Genomic DNA, 22,503 nt, shown 5'->3' with positions numbered 1-22,503 from the left:
CACCTGAAATTATGATGTGTATTTTAATTTACAAAAGCATCTTCATAATGCTGAGTGCTATGGTTTTGCATTTTTAGTGAAAAAAATGCTTTATTGTTCCCCCAGATGCAGAGGTGTTCCAGAAGAACATGAAACAGTTAAAGATCAGATAAAGATCAATATAATATGAGGGAGGAACTAAAAAGATATTAACCTTAATTAAATGTTTGCTGTTACTTTCTGTGTATTGGTTAAAGTCTACAGGATGCTTTGCTAACCTTGTATCCTCCTGGCTGATTCCCAATTAATGCTGTGGCATTCTCCCAACCATCTGTTTCACCAGAAATCTTCAGTAAATCTGTTTTAGTGTGGTCTCTGATCACTTTTACTGTAAGAGCTGATCTTGATGGGAGCGATGATGATTCTTGATCATAAATATGGTACCAAAACCTGAAACATATTAACAGACAGATTACATAAAAACAGATAACTGCTGGCTTGGGGCATACTGATATGCACTATCAATCAGGAACTCAGCTGTGGGACTCATATATTAATAATTAATTTTTAGTACCTAATCTGGCATCCCAGAGCAGCTCCCTGGTCAACAGAATATTCCAAATCAGCATCTGAAAAAACCCCACCTCCTTCCTTACCATCTATATGCATTACATGACCTGTGGCAATCAGAAAAAAAATCCAGTGTTAACAGGCTAAATCTCATAATCAAATGAAAAATGGATCTCAGTAGTTTGTGCATCCACTTTAAAATGTGCCATCAACAATATGACAGGAAGTTATACTAATCACCCCATGCACTTCCTGTGGTATGGTCCTGTCCAGGTATTAAGGTAATGTTTGCCATCTGCCTTCTCCAGGAATAAGAGGTCTGACTAGCATCTTTCCAACCACATGAGCGATCCTCAAAGTCGCATGAGCCTTTTAGATGATATATCAAATTATGGATTTATCATTGAAAGCTACAAACTAAAAGTGCAAAGAAAAAGTTCTGATGTCAAGCTTTTACATAGCATCTCACGACCAGTGTTTGTAAATTAATGAACAAATTTACTCATGTCAAAAGAAAAATAGTCACTTCAAAGTAGAACAGTAAGTAGAACACATGATCGCTTATATTTGTTTATTTGTGCTTTGATTGTGTTTACATTTCTCACAGACTGCAACAGGTACAAAATAATGATCATGATGTAGTCAAAGAGTTATAAATCTTAAAAGATGCACGAGTTACTCAACACATGTTAAACTGGCCGTGTGCATAAGACAAGGACATCACAATTTCTCCAGTAATGTCTGGTAAATTTTAAATAGCTGACACTAAAATATAAATTTAAGCTTCAGCTTAACTTGTGTAGAACGACCACATACCACAAAATTCCTCATCAGAGCCGTCGCCACAATTCTTTGAAATCACAGTTGAGGTCAGCAGGAACACATTCACCAGAATTACTGTTAAATTCCTCATCAGGATGAGACGAGACGATGACTAACAGTACTGTGAAGACAGTTTCATTACAAGAAGATATCAAGGAGACATGTTTATTGGTGCATTTTATTTATATTACTCTTATTCATACATTTTAAAGCGTCTACAGCAAACATTGCACAATTTGTCAGAGGTTACACGAGTCATGAGTGCTCTCCCTCACTGTTATACCCCTTATTTCCTCAGGATGTACAAAAAATATATTGCAAGCAATTTCAGATTAAAGAAACATACCTGAAAGCAGAGCAAATATTTGTTTCACATCTAAACAAAGATGACAAGAGAAACGTGAAGAGTCCAAATAAAGAGAAACATCTCAACATCATAACCAGGTTACAGTGTAAGTCCAGTATTTCAGTTTGTACCTGAAATACTGGACATCAGCTTTTATTACCACAGCTGAGCTGAGACTGTGAAACCTTATCAAACACCAAAGTCCAGGGTGTGCTCAATGAGCTACACTGCATTTCTATCATTTGCTTGTAAATCATAACTCGTAATGCATGGCTAACTTATATTTTGTAGATTACAAAAGCATTTAATGGCTTGAGAACATGGTTTATGGTCAAGCATTTAAGTGTTTTTTTCTTTTGGTCTTACTAATGTGTCTCGTTGCTATTAAAATTGATATAAATATACAAAAGTGGAGAGCTCTCACTTTTTTTGTGAAGTAAACTTCCTGTTTAAAAGCTGTAATGGTCAAGCCTGTTGGGTCTCATCTGACCTTCTAACTGGGTCAGCTCCAGGAAAATCTGGACAAACTAATATAAGGATATAAGGATTGTTTTTTATACTTGGATAGCAATTGAAATAACACAACTTTTACCCTTGTACATCACATGTAATTATTCCCTAATAATGCTCTGCCAGGCCTTTAAAGCAGCCACCATTAGTTGCTGCTTGCTTGTGAGAAGCATGCTCTGTTGGGTTTAGATCAGCTGACTGACTTGGTTATTTAAGAACATCTTAAATAACCAACAGCTTTACTTTATCCATTTGTGAAGCTCTGTCCGATCAGTTTTCCAGGATTTGGTTAAATCTGAGCAGAGAGTTCATCCGGATGCTTCTATCATCAATAGCATTAATATCATCAATAAACACAGTGACCCAGTCCCACTGGTAGCCAAACATGCTGATACCATAACACTGCCTTCACCATGTTTGTCGGATAATTTTTCGGATCGTTAATGTTTTGCTCTTTCTTTGCATTTTTCTTTTCCCATCATCCAAATTTATCTTACTTTCATTTCTCCAAAGATTTTTTTTTCAGAACTGTGCACTCTATTTTAGATATTTTTGTGTCTAATCTGGGCTTTTTGTGTAAACAATAGTTTGCACCTTGTTGTAAAGCATTTCTGTTTATATTCTTGAAGGTATTTCTTTTGATTGACCCTACAATAATAGTTTTGTTTCTAAATATGTTGAAAAAAGTATTATTTTCTTTTTTGCTTAACAAAAGCTCGAGCTTTATTAGTGTACCAGCTTCATCCAGGCATCATAAAAACATCATTGTGGTAACAAAGGTTCATACTTCAGCACAATGTGCCACCACAAAAAGGAGAATAACCAAAGGGGAAGTGAAAATACAAAATGCAGTGATAGATATTAAGGAAGAACTGGAAACAAAACAAAACAAAACAAACAAAAAAAAAAACATCTGAATGCCTACACCGTAAAGCAGGACATTATGTTACTACACTCAGGATGCACACGGTGTTTTCTTCATTAGTGTGACTGCAGCTCAGGAGGTAAAGCAAATTGGCGGTTGCCCCCCCCCACCCGGATCTGTCATAACATTATGAATTATAGCATCGGTAGCATCAGTCACCTCAGCTTCATTGGGTGAGACACAGGGTAACCATTCACTTGCACACATTTGCACCTACAGCCAATTTAGAATCACAAGATAAGCTAACATGTCATTGGGTACGTTACTTGTTGGCTTAAAAGCCAGAAAACCTGGAGAGACCCCACGCAGCCTTGCAATGAACATGCAAACTCTACACAGAAAATGCATTATGAATTTAATATATGTGTACAAATAAATAGAAGCACATTTCCTGTTTTTGCCTCTTCAGAGCAATATTCTTAATTCGTAACAAATATATCACTGAGTGTGATAGTAGACAATCTTGGGCTGTGTAGAATATTGCAGAATGCCTTTATCCTGATAACATTGTTACAGTATTATGGTACTGTAGTACTGTGAGGAACTTTGTGATTCTGACCCCTACTTAATCATAAGGAAGATGTCAAAGGCAACACTATAAATCTATATGTACTGCATCAAAGCTTGTGAATTACTGTTTCTCTGGATCACTAATGCTGATTCATGAAACATGTTTAGCAAATTCTCTTACACATTTCTTTCTTCCTATGGAGGGGAAGTGAATGGGACAGCTTTTTGCCGTGTCTGGAGTTTAACAGAAAGAGTGTGTGTTTGTGTGCTTTTGTGTATGTTGCCCTTCCTTCCTTCCTGTCCACCCACGTACCAGTAGCAAAATGTTGAAATGTGCCAATGTGAAACATGAGACTTTCTCAATGAAGGGGGGGGGGGGGGGGGGGAACAGAGTCATGTCAGAGATATTAAGGTTGCCTCCTTTTCATGTTCAGGCACATAAGTCCTCTGCTTGCAATGCATGGACATTGTCTGCTGCTCTGAGACTGATTGGAGGAATGATGCTCCCAAGAATATTTCTAGCAGTCTTTGGCCTCTTCATCACAACATGCCAATGCTCAACAACAAATGGTACAGTATAAGCTCAAACATTTGATTTAACAATTTGTCATGACCAAGCCTTGAGAAACGCCACAATTTTTTGGGAAATATATTTATATATTAGGATGTTTATGGATTCAAACACGGCTTTCATTAAAGGCTTGTTTGAATCCATACTGGAATAAACTTTGTGCAATAGGCTGAGCTTTTTTTTTTTTAACTTTCCCCTTTGCAGATTCACCGTTTTCACTCATGAACAAAGCCACTGGTTTTTGTTTGCTGAAAAAGTTTAGCCGCTGCCTTGACCTACGCTGGACGACTGATGACCGGCTTTATGTTACCACAACTAAAAAATGCCTGGGAGCTCAGGGCAAAAGTATAGGGAGTGAAGTGAGCCTGTATGACTGTGATGACAAGAGCGACCTGCAAAAGTGGGAATGCAGAAATGGAACTCTGCTCGCCCTCAAAAATAATAATTTATTCATTGAGATGAAAACTGATGAAACAATTGCTCTCTCAAAAACAACAGGACCAAATAACCAGTTCACAATTACAGGGACCTCAAGCGGTGCTTGCACAAGAACATACAGAGGTATAGTATAAAACATATGCTTTTATGTGTAAGTGTGCATTTGTCTATAGCCACTTGACCCAACCTGAATCCTTTTCTTTTCACCTCCAGAGTTATTTACCATTGAGGGAAATGCATTCGGAAAGATCTGCATGTTTCCCTTCCTTTACAAAGACCGGTGGTATGGAGACTGCACTACATTTGACTCCTCAACAAAGCGACCATGGTGTGCAGTTGAAACAAAATTTGAACGTGAACAGTGGGGATACTGCCCAACCACTTGTGAGTTTGTCAAATTTCAACATCACTGGAGTGAAAATGTAAGAATTATTTGAATTAATTTTTTTTTCTGTCAAAATACAGCCACAGATCACTGGAGAAAAAATCTCATAACAGGAGCATATTACCAGTTGAACATACAGTCATCTCTGACTTGGGGACAAGCTGATACCAGCTGTAAACAGCAGGCTGCCTCCTTGGTCAGTATTGTGGAGCCCAGTGAGCAAGCTTTGATCTCAGGTGAGGTGCCACCTGGTGGATATTTGCCAGAACTCAAACAGATGCAGCTTTTTGAATTTTAAATGAAATAATCAAGATTTTGGATTAGAAATACTTTTGATATTGCATGAACCTGCACTATATTTTAGTATTTATCTGTCTTATTCCTACCAACTGACTATTGTAAAGCTGATATTTTAATTCAGGAAAGAAAAACAAGTGCTTTTCTTTTTTCGTCCCGCTGTCTCATAAACACTTCAACACACAGCATTATTGGGAGCAGGGAGAAAAAAACTTTGGATTGGGTTAGTTTTGGACCCAGAACATGGTTGGCAGTGGACTGATGGCAAACCTTTCCGTTATCTGCGATGGGATTCTGGTAAGTCCTCACTGCAAGGACAAAGTTCCTTTCAGCAATAATCCTCAAAACATCTGAGCGATCTGGAAATTAACTGAAAAGTTGCAGAAAATTACAGTGTTAAGCAAATATAATCTGTTAGCCTAACTCCTGTGACAACTTGACCCTTAGGGTCTTTTCAAGAATTCATGTACATAATTGTAAGAAGTACAACAGTCTAAACCTAAAAAAACCAACAACTAAATATTCATTCATGTCTCCAAGTTTCGGCTAATTATTACACATTTTTATCTTTTTAACAAGTGAACTAATACAGTATTTTCATTTTCTATCCCTCTTTTGTTAGTTTTTCTAAATGCTAAATACTACCAATATTGTTACAAATTACTCAAAGATTTAAAGTACTCCTAAATTTTTTATTGTGCATGATTGGGTAACGTGTGAGTGTTAACCATCATCATTATTATCTTGATTTAGGGAATCCACTTCCTAATCCAGGACACAACTGTGGAATTCTTGACACTGCTGGAGAGCACTCTTGGCAAAGTTCATCCTGTACCAAGAAAATGGGCTACATCTGCTACAAAGATGGGGTCCCACCAGCACCTCCACAAAGTATATAAAAAAATTCTATTCTGTTTTACCGCGACTTGAATATTTCTATAGATTGCAGTAGTTTCTGGGGGACATCAGAAGTGAAGTTCTTATATATTTGTTCTTTTCATCATCAGTTGAACAAGGATTTTGCTCAACACCTTGGATTCCCTACAATGGCCACTGTTTTCATCTTCAGCGTAATTCTCAAACATGGTCTGGCGCTCAGAAAGCTTGTCGTGCAGAAGGCGGCGACTTAGCGACCATCCGAAATGTGGAGGATCAAAGCTTTGTGATCTCTCAGCTTGGATACGGTATGTGGCAATCATATCTCCATGAAATAATGTTAATACAAAACAGATTCCCAACAGCAAATATATTTCATACATTTGACAAGGTGCACATGTGCTGAGATTGAACATATCAGTTTCCAGTTTGTAATTCACTAATAGCATCATTAAACTCTTTATTGTTGTGGCAGGATATGGTAACCTTTAGGGATATTTTGTGGTTTAAAAAAAGTACACAGGCTTAGGTCACAACATCTTTATTTGCATTTAATTTAAATCGTGTTTTTTTAAACTCTAACTAAACTGTCTATCTCACCTAAACCTAATCAAAATGTGTATTCCACCTAATCCAGTTTCTATTTACACCTACTGAGTTTATTCAAGTTTGTCTTTAATTAAAACCAAAATGTTTACTAATACATAAACAGCCAGTGAGTACAAAGCGAGTAAGCACTCAATAATATATCAATAACAGTTTCACTTCGTAATATCACTGAGAGAGTGCTGTATTCATCCCTATATCATAATTGTTTTTACTCTGGCAAATAATAAAAAAATACTGAATTTTGTATAAAAGACTAATTATTAAGAAAGCCTTAACAGATGAGAATGACATGCACACTTTACACATAATAACTGGCAGCATGACTGTGCATTTAGGAGTGACAATAGAGATCATGTCATTCATTCAGCTCTAGCTTGCTGCGAGTCTATGTCAAATATTTCCACGCATGTGTGAGCTGTTGATTTTTTCATATGTTAAAGTACGATTCAGACAATGCCTGTCGCTCTTTACCAGTCTATGAACTGTACAAGTAATTTTCAGTGTAATGGGGAAATTTGAGCTTCTGGCTGATATTTGGTCCATTATTTTTCTGTAGCATCCACTGATGAGCTTTGGATTGGACTGAATGACATTAGGACAGAGGGACTGTTTGATTGGAGTGACCACTCTCATGTGTCCTTCACCAGCTGGGAATATGGAAAACCAGGAGTCTCCACTGATGGAGATGACTGTGTTCTCATCAGGGGAGAGGTAAGACCTTGTGCATATTTATTCATCTATATGTGTTTAGCTAGACAAATCACGTATGGAGGAAGCATAAGCCACTACCCTTGATGTATTGATCTTCAAGAAAAAGTTTTGTAAGAAATATTAAACTGTATTTTTTGTGCTGTTTCTAGAGTACATGTTTTACAATACTGATATTTTACATATTTTTCTACCGTTTTAACTTAGTTGTGTGCTGCAGAATATTTTCTTCTGACATTTTTCTTCATAGTTTCCACACTGGTTTACAAAGTTGAATGTTTTCCAAATGAAATCAGTATCTTAGGTGTGGTAGACTGGTAAAGTAGATTCACTGTGAGAGAAAACAGGACAAGACTCCTTTAGAATTAGAAGGCAATGAATTTACTTCTATAGCCATGTGTCATTCTTACGAAATATCTAAACTTTAAAACCTTTCATGATTTGAAGGTTTTGGGCAAGTTACAGGCTTTTTGGATGTGATAGTGTTTTACTGCACGTATAAGCACTTTGAGTGCTTAGTATTTTGAGAAATATACCAAAGCACCTTGGAGTAACTGTAATTACAGTGCTTTAAATATTTGCATTTTATCCATTCAGCAATCCAGCCCACAAATCTGCAAGTGTTTGTAATGCTTTTGTTCTTGCAGAACGGGAACTGGGCAGATCGGTCATGTGATGAGCAACATGGCTTTATCTGTATGAAGCAAAGTTCCACTGAAAGCACTGGAAATGAACCAGATATAGACATCGGATGTAAAGCTGTGAGTAATAACAAAGCATGATTAAGGTTCAAATTTCACTTTGTAAAATCAGTAGTACATTCTAAAAAATAGATGAAAAATAGATAAATGAAATTTTAATGTACTCCTCAGTTGTGATGTGTTTACTCTCCTATAGGGATGGAAAAAACATGGCTCCTACTGCTACTTTGTAGGCACTGAGACAAAGACTTTCAGTCAAGCTAGTGAAGACTGCAAGAGTTCAAACTCATACTTAGCTGATGTTTCAAATGGGTAAGAAAACAACCAGTTCATCTTTGTTATAAATCACATAACGACTTCTTTGGGAAATCCACAAACATGCATGCAGATGCATGTGCTGCATGGTATATTCAACATGACAAGAAATCTATGAATTGTATACATTTTTGCAGGGTGGATAATGCCTTCCTTGTCAGCTTGGTGGGGTCGAGACCAGAGAAACACTTCTGGATAGGGCTCTCAAATCAAAAGAATATTGATGTTTTTGAGTGGACCAACTCACCCACAGTAAGGTTCACTCACTGGAATAGTCAAATGCCAGGTATGGATGCATCTGAATTTCTGTCCTTAAATATCAGGAAAAAACTGCAGCCCAATAAGTTGCACATGACTATTGCTTTCCTCAATGCCCCAAGGTTACCAGCAGGGTTGTGTTGCCATGACAACTGGGGTTTTGGCTGGACTTTGGGACCTGCTTCCCTGCACCAACAAAGAAAAATATATCTGCAAGTACATGGCAGAGGGGATGGTTCCAACTGCTCCACCACCAACTGTAGCTCCTCCTAAATGTCCAGAGGGTTGGACTCGAGTGGGAACGAGAGCTATGTGCGCTAAGGTACAACCTTCAGTCAGCCTTGAGTGAACTCAAAGAAACTTTGTCTATTGTGGAGTATTTAGCATTCCCACTTTACAGCAATGCGATGTCAGCCAAAATATGCTATAAGTGTGAATGTGAGTGTAAGTGGGTCTCTGTGTGTTAGTCCTATGATACACTAGCAACCTGTCAGTTTTAAGAATCTCTTCATTCATTACGATAGGGACTTGTTCTTCGTGTTTTGTGTTCTATTTCTCCTTATTCCTCAGGACTCCATTCAGTGTTGTGCTCACAAAATTCAATTCAACGCAATTACCTTCAATGCATGAACTATCTGCGGTTGAGAAATTTACAGAGTTGTTGTCTTGCGTTTGAAGTTTTTTACAGGTCCTCGCTCAGAAGAAAAGACTTGGTTTGAGGCCAGGGATTACTGCAGGGCCATTGGAGGAGATCTGCTTAGCATCCACAGTTCTGCTGAGCTACGACTGTTCAGGTACAGCATGACTTAGTCTACAATAACAACTACTGTTTATAATATCTTCTGTCAATTATTTTCCAGTCTAAATCATTCAACCATTAGTTTATCCTAACATAAGATCAAACTCTAGACAATGATCATCTATGTGAAATAATCCTGTTTAAAATTATTCAGCATGCTGGCAAATATGTTTCACATTCACACAACACACCATGTTGGTGTTTTAACCTACTGAAAAAAAGCATTCATATAGTAGTAAATTTCACACCTACTTATCTGGCCTGTGTTCTATGCAGTAGCAAATTCAGATGCACCATATTTTCGACTTTCATCACCTGAAGTACCACATCTTGCCTGTAGGGTGAAAACATATGGACATGTTTTAGCTGCTTCTCTGATGAGACTGACACCATCAGCTAACTGCAAATGTAGCTAAAATGTTTGTTTTAGTACTTTAGAAGACAGTGAGAGTGTCATTTCCTTTTTTGTACAGCAGAGGTGGAAAAGCCTGGATTGGACTTCACATTCCTGAAACAAGCACTGGTTATGCCTGGACTGATGGAAGCCCAGTAAGTTAATGGCATTCTGTTCTTGTTGTTCTTTTGTTTTTTGTCATTAAATCATTAAATGTTATTGTAATAAAATATTTACAATAACTCAACATAATGTTGTTGTTTCTTATTGTTAACAGCTAGATTTCCAGCACTGGCAGGAAGGAGAACCAAACAATTTCAACAATGCAGAATCTTGTGCTGAGTTTGTGATACATAACTGGGATGAAGAAGGTTCTTGGAATGATTTGAACTGTGACAGTTACAATGACTGGTTGTGTCAGATCCGTGCAGGTATAGTTGACTGAATGCTGACCGGTCTCACTGCTGGAACATTTTTTAACTAACTTTCGTATGCATGTTCTTTTCTGTCTTTGGGGGTGAAGAGATTATTGTTAATATTCACAATATTATGTAATCTCTTCTTGCCATGATTTCAGTGTATATGATTGGAGAAATTGTCACTATTGTTGAAACACATTTCGGACTAAAAATAATGACTGCATTACAGTATACCGCAGTGTAGACTACAGAGTGCCACCACATGTTTACTGTTGCTTTCCTTTCCTTTGAATAAAATGGACTTCTGTCTGTGTTCTTGCAGGAGTGACTCCAAAACTACCTTCGAATAATACTGTGGTGGGTAAGTTCACATGAATTAATTTCGAACATAATCTGGGTGAATAACACATATGCACTACAACACCTGGATTGCGGATTTGCCCGAGTACAGCTTCATCCTTTTTGGTGATTTTGCATTGTAGCTCAAACTTGCAATTTCCCAAAGCAGTCTGATAAATCATTTTCATTGTTACCTTTCAAATAAACAAACTTATACAATAAATTATAAACAGTATTTTTTATAGAGCATGAGACCAACATAGAAAAAAACTAAGGAGGAAAAAGAGAGGTTATATTTAAAGATAAGGACTGTTTAGTGACACTTGATAAACTGATTACATGTAATCATCAGCATTTTTACATATTGGATTTGTATATGATGTGTTTTGATAATTTCTATCCATTTTCATATTGTGGTGCTCATGATCAGTGTTATGTAAATGTAGTATATTAATTTGCATTTAAGCATGTGATGCTTAGATTAAGCATCCACCTTTTTACCATCTTTAAAGGTCTAGTATAAGGACAATATACAGTATACTGTTAGTATAGCTGTGAAACATCTGCATACATCATGTTGAATTCAGTTTTGTAAATCCACAAAGTGATCAAAACCTGCACACTAAGAAAATCTACTGGAGAACACATTAAAAATTATTTGGTGGCAGTGTGGAGGCAAAGTCACGCTCTACTATGTGGACAACTGAAAATGGTTATTTTAAAAAATGTTTTTTAACTACTTGTGTCCTACATAACAGATTTAAGCAAAGTTCATTCATTAGGTTTAGATTTAGATTGGAATAACATTTGTGTTCTCATGTAATAATAATATTATTTTAGAATGACATTAATACAGGACAAGGTTCAGTTACCTTTGCATAAAAAATAGATGGTAGAATTGAGTGAGTGTGTAATGAACTTGAATTAGTATTTCAATTTCTACTGCAGTACTTTTTTTTAAAACAAATATAGGTAGGTAAAGAATGCTTGTACTTTACTTGCTCCACCTCTGATAATGACATCACTGAAGAAATTAATGAATAAAAATAAATTTTAGTCGAAAAATATTTGGGATGATCTGAATATCAATGGGATAGATTTTACATTTTATACCTTTTTATTCATTGTGTACCTTCAGCCCTCTTCAAACGTCTAATGTGGCCACCAGGTGTTTTAGTTGCTCTTTTTTAAGGTTGGGTCTCCTTGGACAAACGGATCTGACCAAAAGAAACGGTAGAACACTGACAAGTCTATCAATGTATTTCTAAACTTTTACAGAATTCAATAGAACTTCGGATGGTTGGCTGGAGCGGAGAGGGAATCAGTATTATATTAGCGGAATGTCAATGTCCATGGAAGATGCTCGTCACTTCTGTCAGCAGAGGCACAGTGACCTAGTATCTATAACCAGTAAAGAGGAAAATGTCTTCATATGGAAACAGGTAAATATCTATGTATTTAATTCGTACTTTTTTGTTTTGTTTTATTAATATATTAGAGCAGGCCGAAAACATTAGAATGTGACACACACTAGAGATAATTGTGCATATTTATGTGTGTGTCTACAGATATCCAGAAGCTATGGGCGTTATTATATAGGTTTGTCTGTGGATCTTGATGGGTCAGCTTGGTGAGTAATCATTAATGCCATAAGGGGAAAAGGGAGATTTTAGGCTGACTCATGATCATTGATAAGAAGTGCATTTCCTATTAGATTTGTAATGAGGTACATTTCCTTTTTTTACTGGTTAAGTTTCAGATATCAGTTCAAAAGACCTGTCATTTGATCTAAAGAAGATTTTTCTTTTTTAGTCATCAGTGAACTAAATCCATGTTGTCACATGTTTGTTTATTTATTATGGAATAGAAATAGTGACACCATAATACAAAAAAGTCTAACATCAAATGATGAATATTTTCATATGATACAATTAAAAATTTAACTATAATGCTCTACATTAAGGTGGATGGATGGTACTCCGGTGTCATTTCGAAGATGGGATGAAGATCAACCCAGCACTAGTGGCTTTGATCAAAACTGTGTTTTTATGTCTTATCACATGGGTGAGTAAAAATGCTCTGAACGCTTGAATTGAAAAATGATCAAATCTAGACACGATGTCTGGATTAAAATAATTGATTAATGGATTAGGATAATGTTCCTAATGAATTCTTTGTTGATCTTATAGGCTTCTGGAGGACTTCTAATTGTGGAAGAGAGCTTTCATTTATTTGCAAGCGAGGAAGGATATTGCCAACCAACACCACTGCAGCCCCAACAGTTGCTCCAACAGGTGGCTGTCCAAACAGATGGATGAAATTTGGCACAAAGGTCAGACTTTTAAACCTTTATTTCAGAGAAGTTTTTAAAATGACAACATTACAGCAGAGGCCCACCATCAAATTTTACATTGAGCCTTTATTTGGCTTCAAATGTCAAGTTGATTCTTTAAAATGTAATAAATCACTAAATAAAACACGAATGAAGGAGAATGAAGGAAGCAGAAAGAAGTTTGTCAAATGTGGAGTGGCATTAAAAAAAGTCAGCAAATTTTGACCCCGCCATCTGTGTACTTCATTCAGTACTAATTATAAATGAGATCATCTAAAATACACGGGTTTCAGTGGTGAAATGTTTCACCTAACTCTTATCATAATAATAATTACATTTCTTTTCTGCAGTGTTACAACATCTTTAACGAAAGGCAGATCACCTGGGAATATGCACGGTCAAAATGCATTGAGGTGGGGGGCAATTTAGTCTCTATACCTACAAGAAGTGTGCAAGGTTAGTTCTAATTGTGTTTTATTCAGATTTGGATTTAAACTTTGGATTTAAACTTTAACTCTTTCCCCCTTAAATACCTACTAGGTGTATCCCTCGTTTCTCTTTTCTGGACTCAATGGTTTCTGTTATATTTTAGGTCTGCTTCCAGAACAAAATTACTGGGTGTGCTTCTGAAGTTAGTGTGGTTGATCTCTGTCTGTACTTAGGGCTACATATTACTAGGGCTAAGTTTGGAAAAACCTAAAGCCCATTCAAATGGCTGTCAAACCACATTTTTATTGGTGTATATTAAGGTTTCAAAACTCCTCATTAAGGGCACAGGGGAGGTCATTATGGAGGAAAGAGTTAAACATATCATACAGCTTATGAAGATGTGAATACTTTACCAAAAATGGAAAAGAAACCAGAAACCTACATTTAATATCTTGTGTCTGTATCTTCAATTTTCAGCATTTTTGATCACCAGAATGGTTCATACAGCATCTACAGACCTGTGGATTGGTTTGAATGCTATAAGCCAAGAGGGATTTTTCTGGACCGATGGGAAAAAAAGGCAATACACCAACTGGGGCTATTCTGTGAGTTCATTCAATCTCATACAGGTGTAATGTGAAGCTAATCCTTTGTACAACTATCAGTAGCTGTATTGTCATTTTACAGCTTGCTTTGTATCATGATTTCACATTTCATTTATATAGCACCAAATCACAGCAGCAGTCGCCAATGCGCATTTCTTGTTGAGTTACATATATATATTCAGTGATGCTATGATTGAATTGAACTACACAGAATTTAGTGTCAAGCTCTGACCAGCATTTTATTTTTCACTGAAATTTTAAAGAAATATTTACACTAGCAAATTTTGATTTTAGAGACGTGAACAACCTTTTGGGATGGTGTATCCGAGATGGAATGAGGTAAACATAGTTTGAGCTATGCGTTGTGATTTGACAGGTAGGTGTGGTTATAGATGTGTCCAGTGATGCTGGGCTTGGTCAGAGATCAGTGTCAAACTCCAACCAAAAGTTTTTCTTCTCCCAGGAATAGAAATGTTAATGAAATATTATTAATGATCATTTTGATTGCAGAGACATCATCGTCATCCTGGCAGCTTTTATAAAAGATGGAATGAGGTAATGATTTTCCATATTAATTTAAGCATGTCACCACTGCTTGTATGCAACAAGTAATCTTAATTAATTGCACATTTTAAAAAAATAGATTTTAAAATCATGATCACTTACCATTCTTACCCAGGATGAATGTGTTGTAATGAATGGAAATCCTGTTTTTGGGATTGGTAAATGGACAACAAGGTCTTGCAATGACACCAATGGATATATATGTCAACGGAATCTTGGTGAGTCCATCTCTTTGGAGTAGACATTTTCAGAGGCTAAACATAATTCATAAAATATTTTGTTATCCTGCAGTCTCACCATTTAGGGGTAGGGTTAAGTACAATTTGATCCAAATTCAAAAAGAGCTTCATTTCAAACATAAGCCTTAATTCTATTATTATATTTACATTTGAGCAAACAGGTGAAAATGTTATAGAGAGGTTGATGTAAACCCAGCTCTAACCCATAATGAGGTCGTTGGAGATCTGGTGGATGTTAAGAAGTTAAATTGTTGTTGTACAACTGCATTCCAGTGGTAGCTCACTCATATCAATGTGTTTAGCCTGCTATGGGGAACAAATTTGCAAATAATGCAAAACAAAATAAATAAAAAGTCCTGTTGATAGTTATAATGTTTGCAGTGGTGCAAAAAATGTGAATTAATCTCATGTCTAATTTTATTTTTGCTCTTAACAGATCCAAACATGAAAGCACCACCTGAAACCATAGATTATAATATCTATGAGACTCTGGGAAATGACAGCATCAAGATTATTACTCAAAATCTGACCTGGGATGATGCCCAGAAACGTTGTAAAGCTGATAAAGCCAACTTGGCCAGCCTGCGAAATGACTGGACACAGGCATATGTTGAGCTACTGGCTATAAAACTCAATAGTCCTCTTTGGATTGGACTTAACAAACAGCAGGTACAAGGCTGCAACTATCCAAAATTACTATAAAAACTATAAAAAGTACTATAAAATGATTAAACATACAGGACACTTGAAAATAAGAGTTATACAGGGTTCTTTGGTTATGTATAAAATAAGATGTGATAAAGTTATTAAATGACTTATTTTGGAAAATCATGACAAATGGCATATGACCCAAGGTTGCTGACTTCTTAATAAAATCTAAATTTGTAATCTATATAACACATATTGGCAGAAGCAGTTTTAAAAAGGTATGACAGACAGAAAACATCCCCCACAAAACTATTGATTTGACAACATCTGATCCATGTTTATTTTCAGACTGGAGGTTATTTTAAATATATTGATGGTTGGCATCTGAACAATGCCGGCTGGGCTGAATTTGAACCAAGCAGGGACAAACCTTGTGTGTATGTAGATGTGGATGGAAAATGGAGGACCTCTTTCTGCAATGTGACCATAAAAAGTGCCTGTATGCAGTCTACAGGTATGTTTTAACAAGTTAATGATTTTTCCTACATCTTTGGCATCTTGATTATACGTCTTAACGTCTATATTAGATATCACTAAATTGGCAACTGCTAGGTAACTGGCCAATGTCAAGCAATCTCTGCTTATTAATGTCTTTAGAAGGATGTAGTTAAAAGTAAGAGGCAGGATTTTCAGTGCTCTGTGTTCTGATCATGTGAGAGTAACGAGAACAGAACTTTGATGGCCTGTGTTTGAGACCCATTACTGTCCATTAAATAAGAGCTATTTCAGAGGGCTTTTTTTCCTTAGCTGGCTTTTGGTCAGCTCAAGTGTTTTTCTTTTATTATTTACATTAATTTACAGTAACAGACATCGCAGAACATTTTGATCCCAGAAGATAACCGTTTCACCAAGTCACAGTAAAACATTTTGTGATTCATTGAGCATTATTGCTTCTATTCTTCACAGAAGTGGCACCAACTGAGTCTACAATATTTCCTGGAAATTGTCCTGAAGATACAGATCTAGAGTACCAACAGAGCTACACATGGCTGCCGTATAGGGGTTATTGTTATTTGTTTATCCAAGATGAAATTGAATGGGCAGATGCAGCTAGCAGCTGTGTAAGGCATGGTAAGATACATGCTAAATAATTTTAGAATCACTATACAGTAAATATGTGGTGTTAAGATTAGGCCTAATATGTGTTTTCAACATTGTTACAACCAGTCGATTTTTGTTTTTAAGGTGGAGTGTTGGCTAGCATTGAAGATCCCTCCGAGCAAGAATTCATCAAAGGCTTTGTGACAAATTTCAAAGACAGACACAACTCTTTCTGGATTGGTCTGTTTAAAACTCATAAAGGTATGGCAACAATAAGTGTAATCTTTTAGTGTTTATAGAAAAACTATTTAATGAAACCATATTAACAATTTATTGACTTAATTGAAGAAACAAACTATAACCTCAAATCACCACTAAATCAGTACTGTTTATCATGTCTTTCTTGTCAGCACTGTGTAGCCACATTCAGTGGGGTATTGGTAAGTTAGCAAAGTGAAAAAAGGAATACATTTCTGTTTGCCCCTAGGGACATGGCTTTGGTTGGATAGAACTATTTTGGACTTCACTAACTGGGCTTCAGATGAGCCGGATTCTGATTTTGGAGCAATCCAAACCTCAGATGGGACTTGGAACTCGGGTCGCAGATGGCACGACAGACCATATATCTGTAAAACAGCCAAAGGTAAAATAATTGTGTCAATGTGAAGTAATTATATCCAATTATTTATCGAAGGAAAATATTAACAAATGCACAACTATAATAATTTATAATTAATAATACTCATTACATGTGTTACTAAGCAGCTTGTTAGTACACCACACAGATGCCATCTACCATTGGATATCTTACATCTTACTTTACATTAATGCTAAACGTTTTATGGTTTACAGGAAAGAGAGAGCTAATAAACCTATATGTTTGAGTTTTTACCATTTCTTTCTTTCTTTTCCTTTGTTTTTTTTGCCACTAGTGATGCCTCAAACTTCAGGATCAAAAGATGGTAAGTTCTGTCTTTATGTGGCTCTGTGTTGTTTAATTATATAACAATACTACTACTAATAATGTGAAAAATTTAGTGAAAATTTGTGAAAATTTAAATCATGTTTTAAAATCTGAACTTGCTTGCTTAAACCTGCAGGATCTAATGGAGATCAAGCTCATCAAACTCGTGTCCACACTACTGTGGTAGTTGTACTGGTGATTACGATCACTTCCACACTGGTTGTCATTGCATTTTTCCTCTACAAGAAGTCTCCTGGTCCCTTCCCCACATTTGAAAATCCACTGTACTTCAATGGTGAACGATCGCAACCTGATGTGCTTGACACCAATAAACTAATAGAGAATGCAGAAAACCCTGAACCAGTTTTAACTTTGTGATTTTAGGTAGGGTCTATTAGGATATAAACTTTACTGTGTTCCAAACTGATGCATTACACTTTGATGATTTATTATTTGGTTGTTTACTATATGCAGTAAATACATGCAATTATTTAACAGTAAGTCACTAAGTGTGAGTTTCAGTGGAGGTGGCAACCTCATTACAGACCAATTTAAGCTCTAGGATGTCTGTATGAATAGGATTATTATTTGATTTGTTTTTCTTTATCCTGTGATTGAATGTATATAATTATTACATGTGGTGCTTAGATCCACTAGTAACTGTTCATTGCTTGTAGTCTTGAAATACATAAATGTACTGCCTGTTGGTATTGAATAAACATTAAACTTGGCAATAAACAATTAATGTGTATTAGTATGTTTGGTCGCTATCTTTCTAGTTTTCAAAAGCAAAATTTGTGTTAGTGTTACTGTGTAATTTGTTTTTTCTCAGGCACACTTTGGACTAACAGATCTAATCTACATATGGGACAGCATGGTGTTGGTGATTAGTACTTAGTATCTCTTGCCTCTTGCAAGTAGTTCATGGGTGTAAAGTCAGGGCTTTCTGTGTGGTGTTCGCATGTGTCTGAGAGGTTTCCTCCCACAACCCAAAGGCATGCATGAAGTTAGGTTAACTGGTGATTCTAAACTGACAGTAGGTGTGAATGTTAGCATTGGATGACAGTGGGGTACAGATTGGACAGGTTGTTGGAAAAACAGACAAACACACACAAAATAAACTAATGCTTTTGTGCCTGACACTGAAAAAGACCAAATGCAGACTAAATCCCAGATTTTGTGCCTAACCTGTCAAGTAAATTCTGATTTAAAATTACAGTCGAAAAAGCTGCAAAAATAACTGTCTGTGCCTTTCAGTCATTGTAGAACATCTGACTAATATTGTTCGTTAATGCTGCTTTCATATACCTGTTCCGAGTAGTACGCTGCGCACGCATGCAGTGAGACAGTGCGAAGGTGAGACACCCCCCAGTGTTGCCAACTTAGCGACTTTGTCGCTATATTTAGCGAGTTTTCAGACCTCCTTAGCAACTTTTTTTCTAAAAAGCGACTAACGACAAATCTGGCGACTTTTTCTGGTGTTATTGGAGACTTATATATGACGACGCAGGGTTGGAATTGTGACATAAAAAAAAAACAATAATTGCTAATAGAAATTTAATTTGTAGTTAACTCTAAATAAACTCTAAATGTATTTAGGATGTTTTTTACTCACTTTATGTCTCTTCCACGATGTTATTTCTCTCTCCAACAACGTAGGTTACAATTACATTAGCATGACCAATTATGCAAATTAGGCGATGACATCATTTAGCAACTTCTAGTGACTTTTAGGACAACCAATAGCGATTTTCCTTACGGAGGAGCTGGCAACACTGCCCCCCCGGGTGTGGAGTTGCTTACATGTAATGTCTGCTCAGTTACGTAGTAAAACAAAGCTTGCTAGTAATCACAAATCCAGGGTCATTCCTGAACATCAAACATGGTGTCAGAAGTTGTGGTTTGGTCGTGTGCTACAGCCCTGCCGACAGAGTGGTAAGGCTAAAGTTTTCTCAGCACTTTGCGGACGAAGCAAGCAAGTAACCAGCTAGCGTTGCTCGGCTATCGCAGCAAAGGCTATTAAGCATCACCATGATGACCATGTCAGACGGATTCCGTAGACCAGAACCATTGGTGTTCAGTGTAAACATTGCCGAGAAGTGGCGTGTTTTCAAGCAGGAATACGACATATTTATAGCCGCTGCTCATTCCGATAAGGATGCTTGAACTAGAGCGTTCATCCTGCTAAACCTGGCCGGCTCTGAAGCCATCGAGCGGGAGCATGCCTTCGTTTATGCACCCGCTGTGCACGCGGGGGAAGGAGAACACAGACGATTGGTGACAGAAGCAGAGTCGAGAGAAGACCCGGAATGTCTCAAGCGCAAATTTCGGGAACTGTGTAATCCCCAAGCAAACATAACAATGGAAAGGCACAAGTTTAACACCAGAAACCAACAACCAGATGAAACAATTGAGTCTTACATGAGCGACTTACATGAGGCAGGCAGTTGCAGATTGGGCCAGCTTAAAGACGAGCTCATCAGAGACAGACTCATTTGTGGCATAAATAGTGACAGCATGAGAAAGCAACTGCTGCGCAACAGTGACCTAACTTTGAGCAAAGCAATTGAAATGTGCCAGATATTCGAGCAGACAGATCAACATACAAAAGCTCTAGCAGCTCCAAAACAAATGGCAGCAAAGGTGGACACCTTGTATCACATAATAAAGAAAAAACATCTACACAAAGTCAAGATGAAGACAGGCAATGAGCGGCGTGCAACACAACCAGAACAGAGGCCCGCTCACGCAATAACAAACTGCAACAACTGCGGGGGCAGCCACGAGGCAAAAAGAGACAAATGTCATAAGTGCCAAAAATGGAATCACTTCCAGAAATGCTGCAAGTTATCTCATACACGGCAATTCAAAAAGAGACCCGTTAATCACATTGAGATGCAAGCGCCTAGCAGCGATGAGGAAATGTTCTCAAGTCAAGTCAAGTCAAGTTTATTTATAAAGCACATTTAAAAACAACCGAGGATGACCAAAGTGCTGTACAATAAAATACAAATATAAAATACAATAAAACACAAATACATAAAACACCTCACTGATAAAACAATAGATTAAAACAATAAGTTAAACCTTGCTGAAGGCCAATGAGAAGAGGTGAGTTTTAAGAGCAGTTTTAAAGGTTCCTAGGCTTGTGGAGAATCTGATGTGAGGAGGTAAACTGTTCCACAGTCTGGGTGCAGCCACAGCAAAAGCCCTCTCTCCCCTAGTCTTTAGTCTGTACCTGGGAACATCTAAAAGCATCAGGTCTGCTGACCTCAAAGATCTCCTGGGGCGGTAAATGCTAAGAAGCTCTGCCAGGTAAGGAGGTGCAGTACCGTTAAGAACCTTAAAAACCAGCAGTAAAATTTTAAAATCAATCCTAAAAGCAACTGGGAGCCAGTGGAGAGAGCAGAGGACCGGAGTGATGTGGTCTCTCTTTTTGGAACCGGTCAGCATGCGAGCAGCAGCGTTCTGCACCAGTTGGAGGCAATGCAGACAGGAACGATCTAAACCAGCATAAAGGGAGTTACAGTAGTCCAGCCGTGAAGTAATAAAAGCATGGACCACCCTTTCTAGATCGTTCCTGGACAGGTAGGACTTGACTTTAGCTAAAATCCGTAGATGATAAAAAGATCCCTTGACTACGGAGCTGATTTGTTTATCAAATTTAAAAGCACTGTCAAAAGTAACACCGAGGCTCTTAATGGAGGAAGTACATTCGGAAGTTAGGGGTCCCATAAAATCAAGGGAAAGGTTGGGGTCTTTAGGAAGCCCAAACACAATGACTTCAGTTTTTCTTTCATTTAGATGTAGAAAGTTAAGAGCCATCCAAGTCTTAATGTCAGACAAACAGGAGAATAACGGCTGCAGAGAGTCCTTACAGTCTAACCTCAGAGGGAGGTAGATCTGAATGTCATCAGCAAAGGTGTGGAAGGACACATTATGTTTGCGCAGCACATCGCCCAGAGGGAGCAAATACAGAATAAACAGCAGGGGGCCTAGAATGGACCCCTGAGGTACACCACAAGTTAAAGGAGCTCTGGGAGATGACAGTTCACTGAGGTGAACAGAAAAACTCCTGTTATCCAGATAGGACTGGAAAAACTTTAAAACAGTACCTTTCAAACCGACACAGTGTTCTAGGCGGGATAACAGTATGTTGTGATCAACAGTGTCGAAGGCTGCTGTCAGGTCTAAGGTTACTAGGACAGCAGCACAACCAGAGTCTACAGTTAAAAGCAAATCATTAAAAACTCTCAGTAAGGCGGTTTCAGTGCTGTGACGAGCTCTAAAACCAGACTGAAACTTCTCGTGGAGACTGTTGTTGTCTTAAAATGACTGGAGCTGCCTGAGGACAACTCGTTCCAGTACTTTGGACAGAAAGGGCAGATTGGAGATGGGCCTATAATTAGAGAGTATACAGGGAGTGCAGAATTATTAGGCAAGTTGTATTTTTGAGGAATAATTTTATTATTGAACAACAACCATGTTCTCAATGAACCCAAAAAACTCATTAATATCAAAGCTGAATGTTTTTGGAAGTAGTTTTTAGTTTGTTTTTAGTTTTAGCTATTTTAGGGGGATATCTGTGTGTGCAGGTGACTATTACTGTGCATAATTATTAGGCAACTTAACAAAAAACAAATATATACCCATTTCAATTATTTATTTTTACCAGTGAAACCAGTATAACATCTCCACATTCACAAATATACATTTCTGACATTCAAAAACAAAACAAAAACAAATCAGCGACCAATATAGCCACCTTTCTTTGCAAGGACACTCAAAAGCCTGCCATCCATGGATTCTGTCAGTGTTTTGATCTGTTCACCATCAACATTGCGTGCAGC

The 22,503-nt window shown here is 37.3% G+C and overlaps 1 protein-coding gene across 2 annotated transcripts; it reads left to right on the top strand.

Annotated features, from left to right (window-relative positions):
• Positions 1–4,057: 4,057 nt before the first annotated feature.
• LOC146367839 (macrophage mannose receptor 1-like) lies at positions 4,058–18,410 on the top strand. 2 transcript variants are annotated; one of them, XM_084912908.1, is made up of 32 exons: positions 4,058–4,232; positions 4,438–4,794; positions 4,885–5,055; positions 5,137–5,292; positions 5,540–5,650; positions 6,107–6,244; positions 6,361–6,537; positions 7,395–7,549; positions 8,194–8,307; positions 8,444–8,559; positions 8,700–8,848; positions 8,943–9,142; positions 9,499–9,614; positions 10,093–10,168; positions 10,291–10,444; positions 10,755–10,793; positions 12,050–12,213; positions 12,340–12,401; positions 12,735–12,835; positions 12,961–13,103; positions 13,454–13,559; positions 14,010–14,137; positions 14,432–14,476; positions 14,648–14,692; positions 14,817–14,919; positions 15,377–15,609; positions 15,937–16,102; positions 16,555–16,719; positions 16,834–16,950; positions 17,177–17,332; positions 17,622–17,651; positions 17,790–18,410. In XM_084912908.1, exons 1-32 carry the CDS (start codon positions 4,058–4,060, stop codon positions 18,029–18,031), a joined length of 4,410 nt encoding a protein of 1,469 aa, XP_084769034.1. In that variant the 3' UTR covers positions 18,032–18,410. The 2 variants fall into 2 exon arrangements, with proteins under 2 accessions (XP_084769034.1, XP_084769035.1); XM_084912909.1 differs by having other exon boundaries at positions 4,108–4,232; positions 10,096–10,168.
• The last annotated feature ends 4,093 nt before the right edge of the window (positions 18,411–22,503 follow it).

This window comes from Perissodus microlepis, chromosome 18, assembly GCF_051167445.1.
Source record: "Perissodus microlepis isolate ML-2025 ecotype Zambia chromosome 18, ASM5116744v1, whole genome shotgun sequence".
Taxonomy (NCBI): Eukaryota; Metazoa; Chordata; class Actinopteri; order Cichliformes; family Cichlidae; genus Perissodus; species Perissodus microlepis.
Note: the sequence above shows the minus strand (reverse complement) of the source record. Positions and strands in the feature narration are given on the sequence as shown.

What these genes read in the sequence shown, in the direction of transcription:
- LOC146367839 (XM_084912908.1), top strand. Translation starts at nt 4,058, where the DNA reads ATGTCAGAGATATTAAGGTTGCCTCCTTTTCATGTTCAGGCACATAAG. An exon ending in TTGCACAAGAACATACAGAG is followed by an intron (nt 4,795 to 4,884) that starts GTATAGTATAAA and finishes TTTCACCTCCAG; the next exon opens with AGTTATTTACCATTGAGGGA. An exon ending in TGCCTGTATGCAGTCTACAG is followed by an intron (nt 16,103 to 16,554) that starts GTATGTTTTAAC and finishes TATTCTTCACAG; the next exon opens with AAGTGGCACCAACTGAGTCT.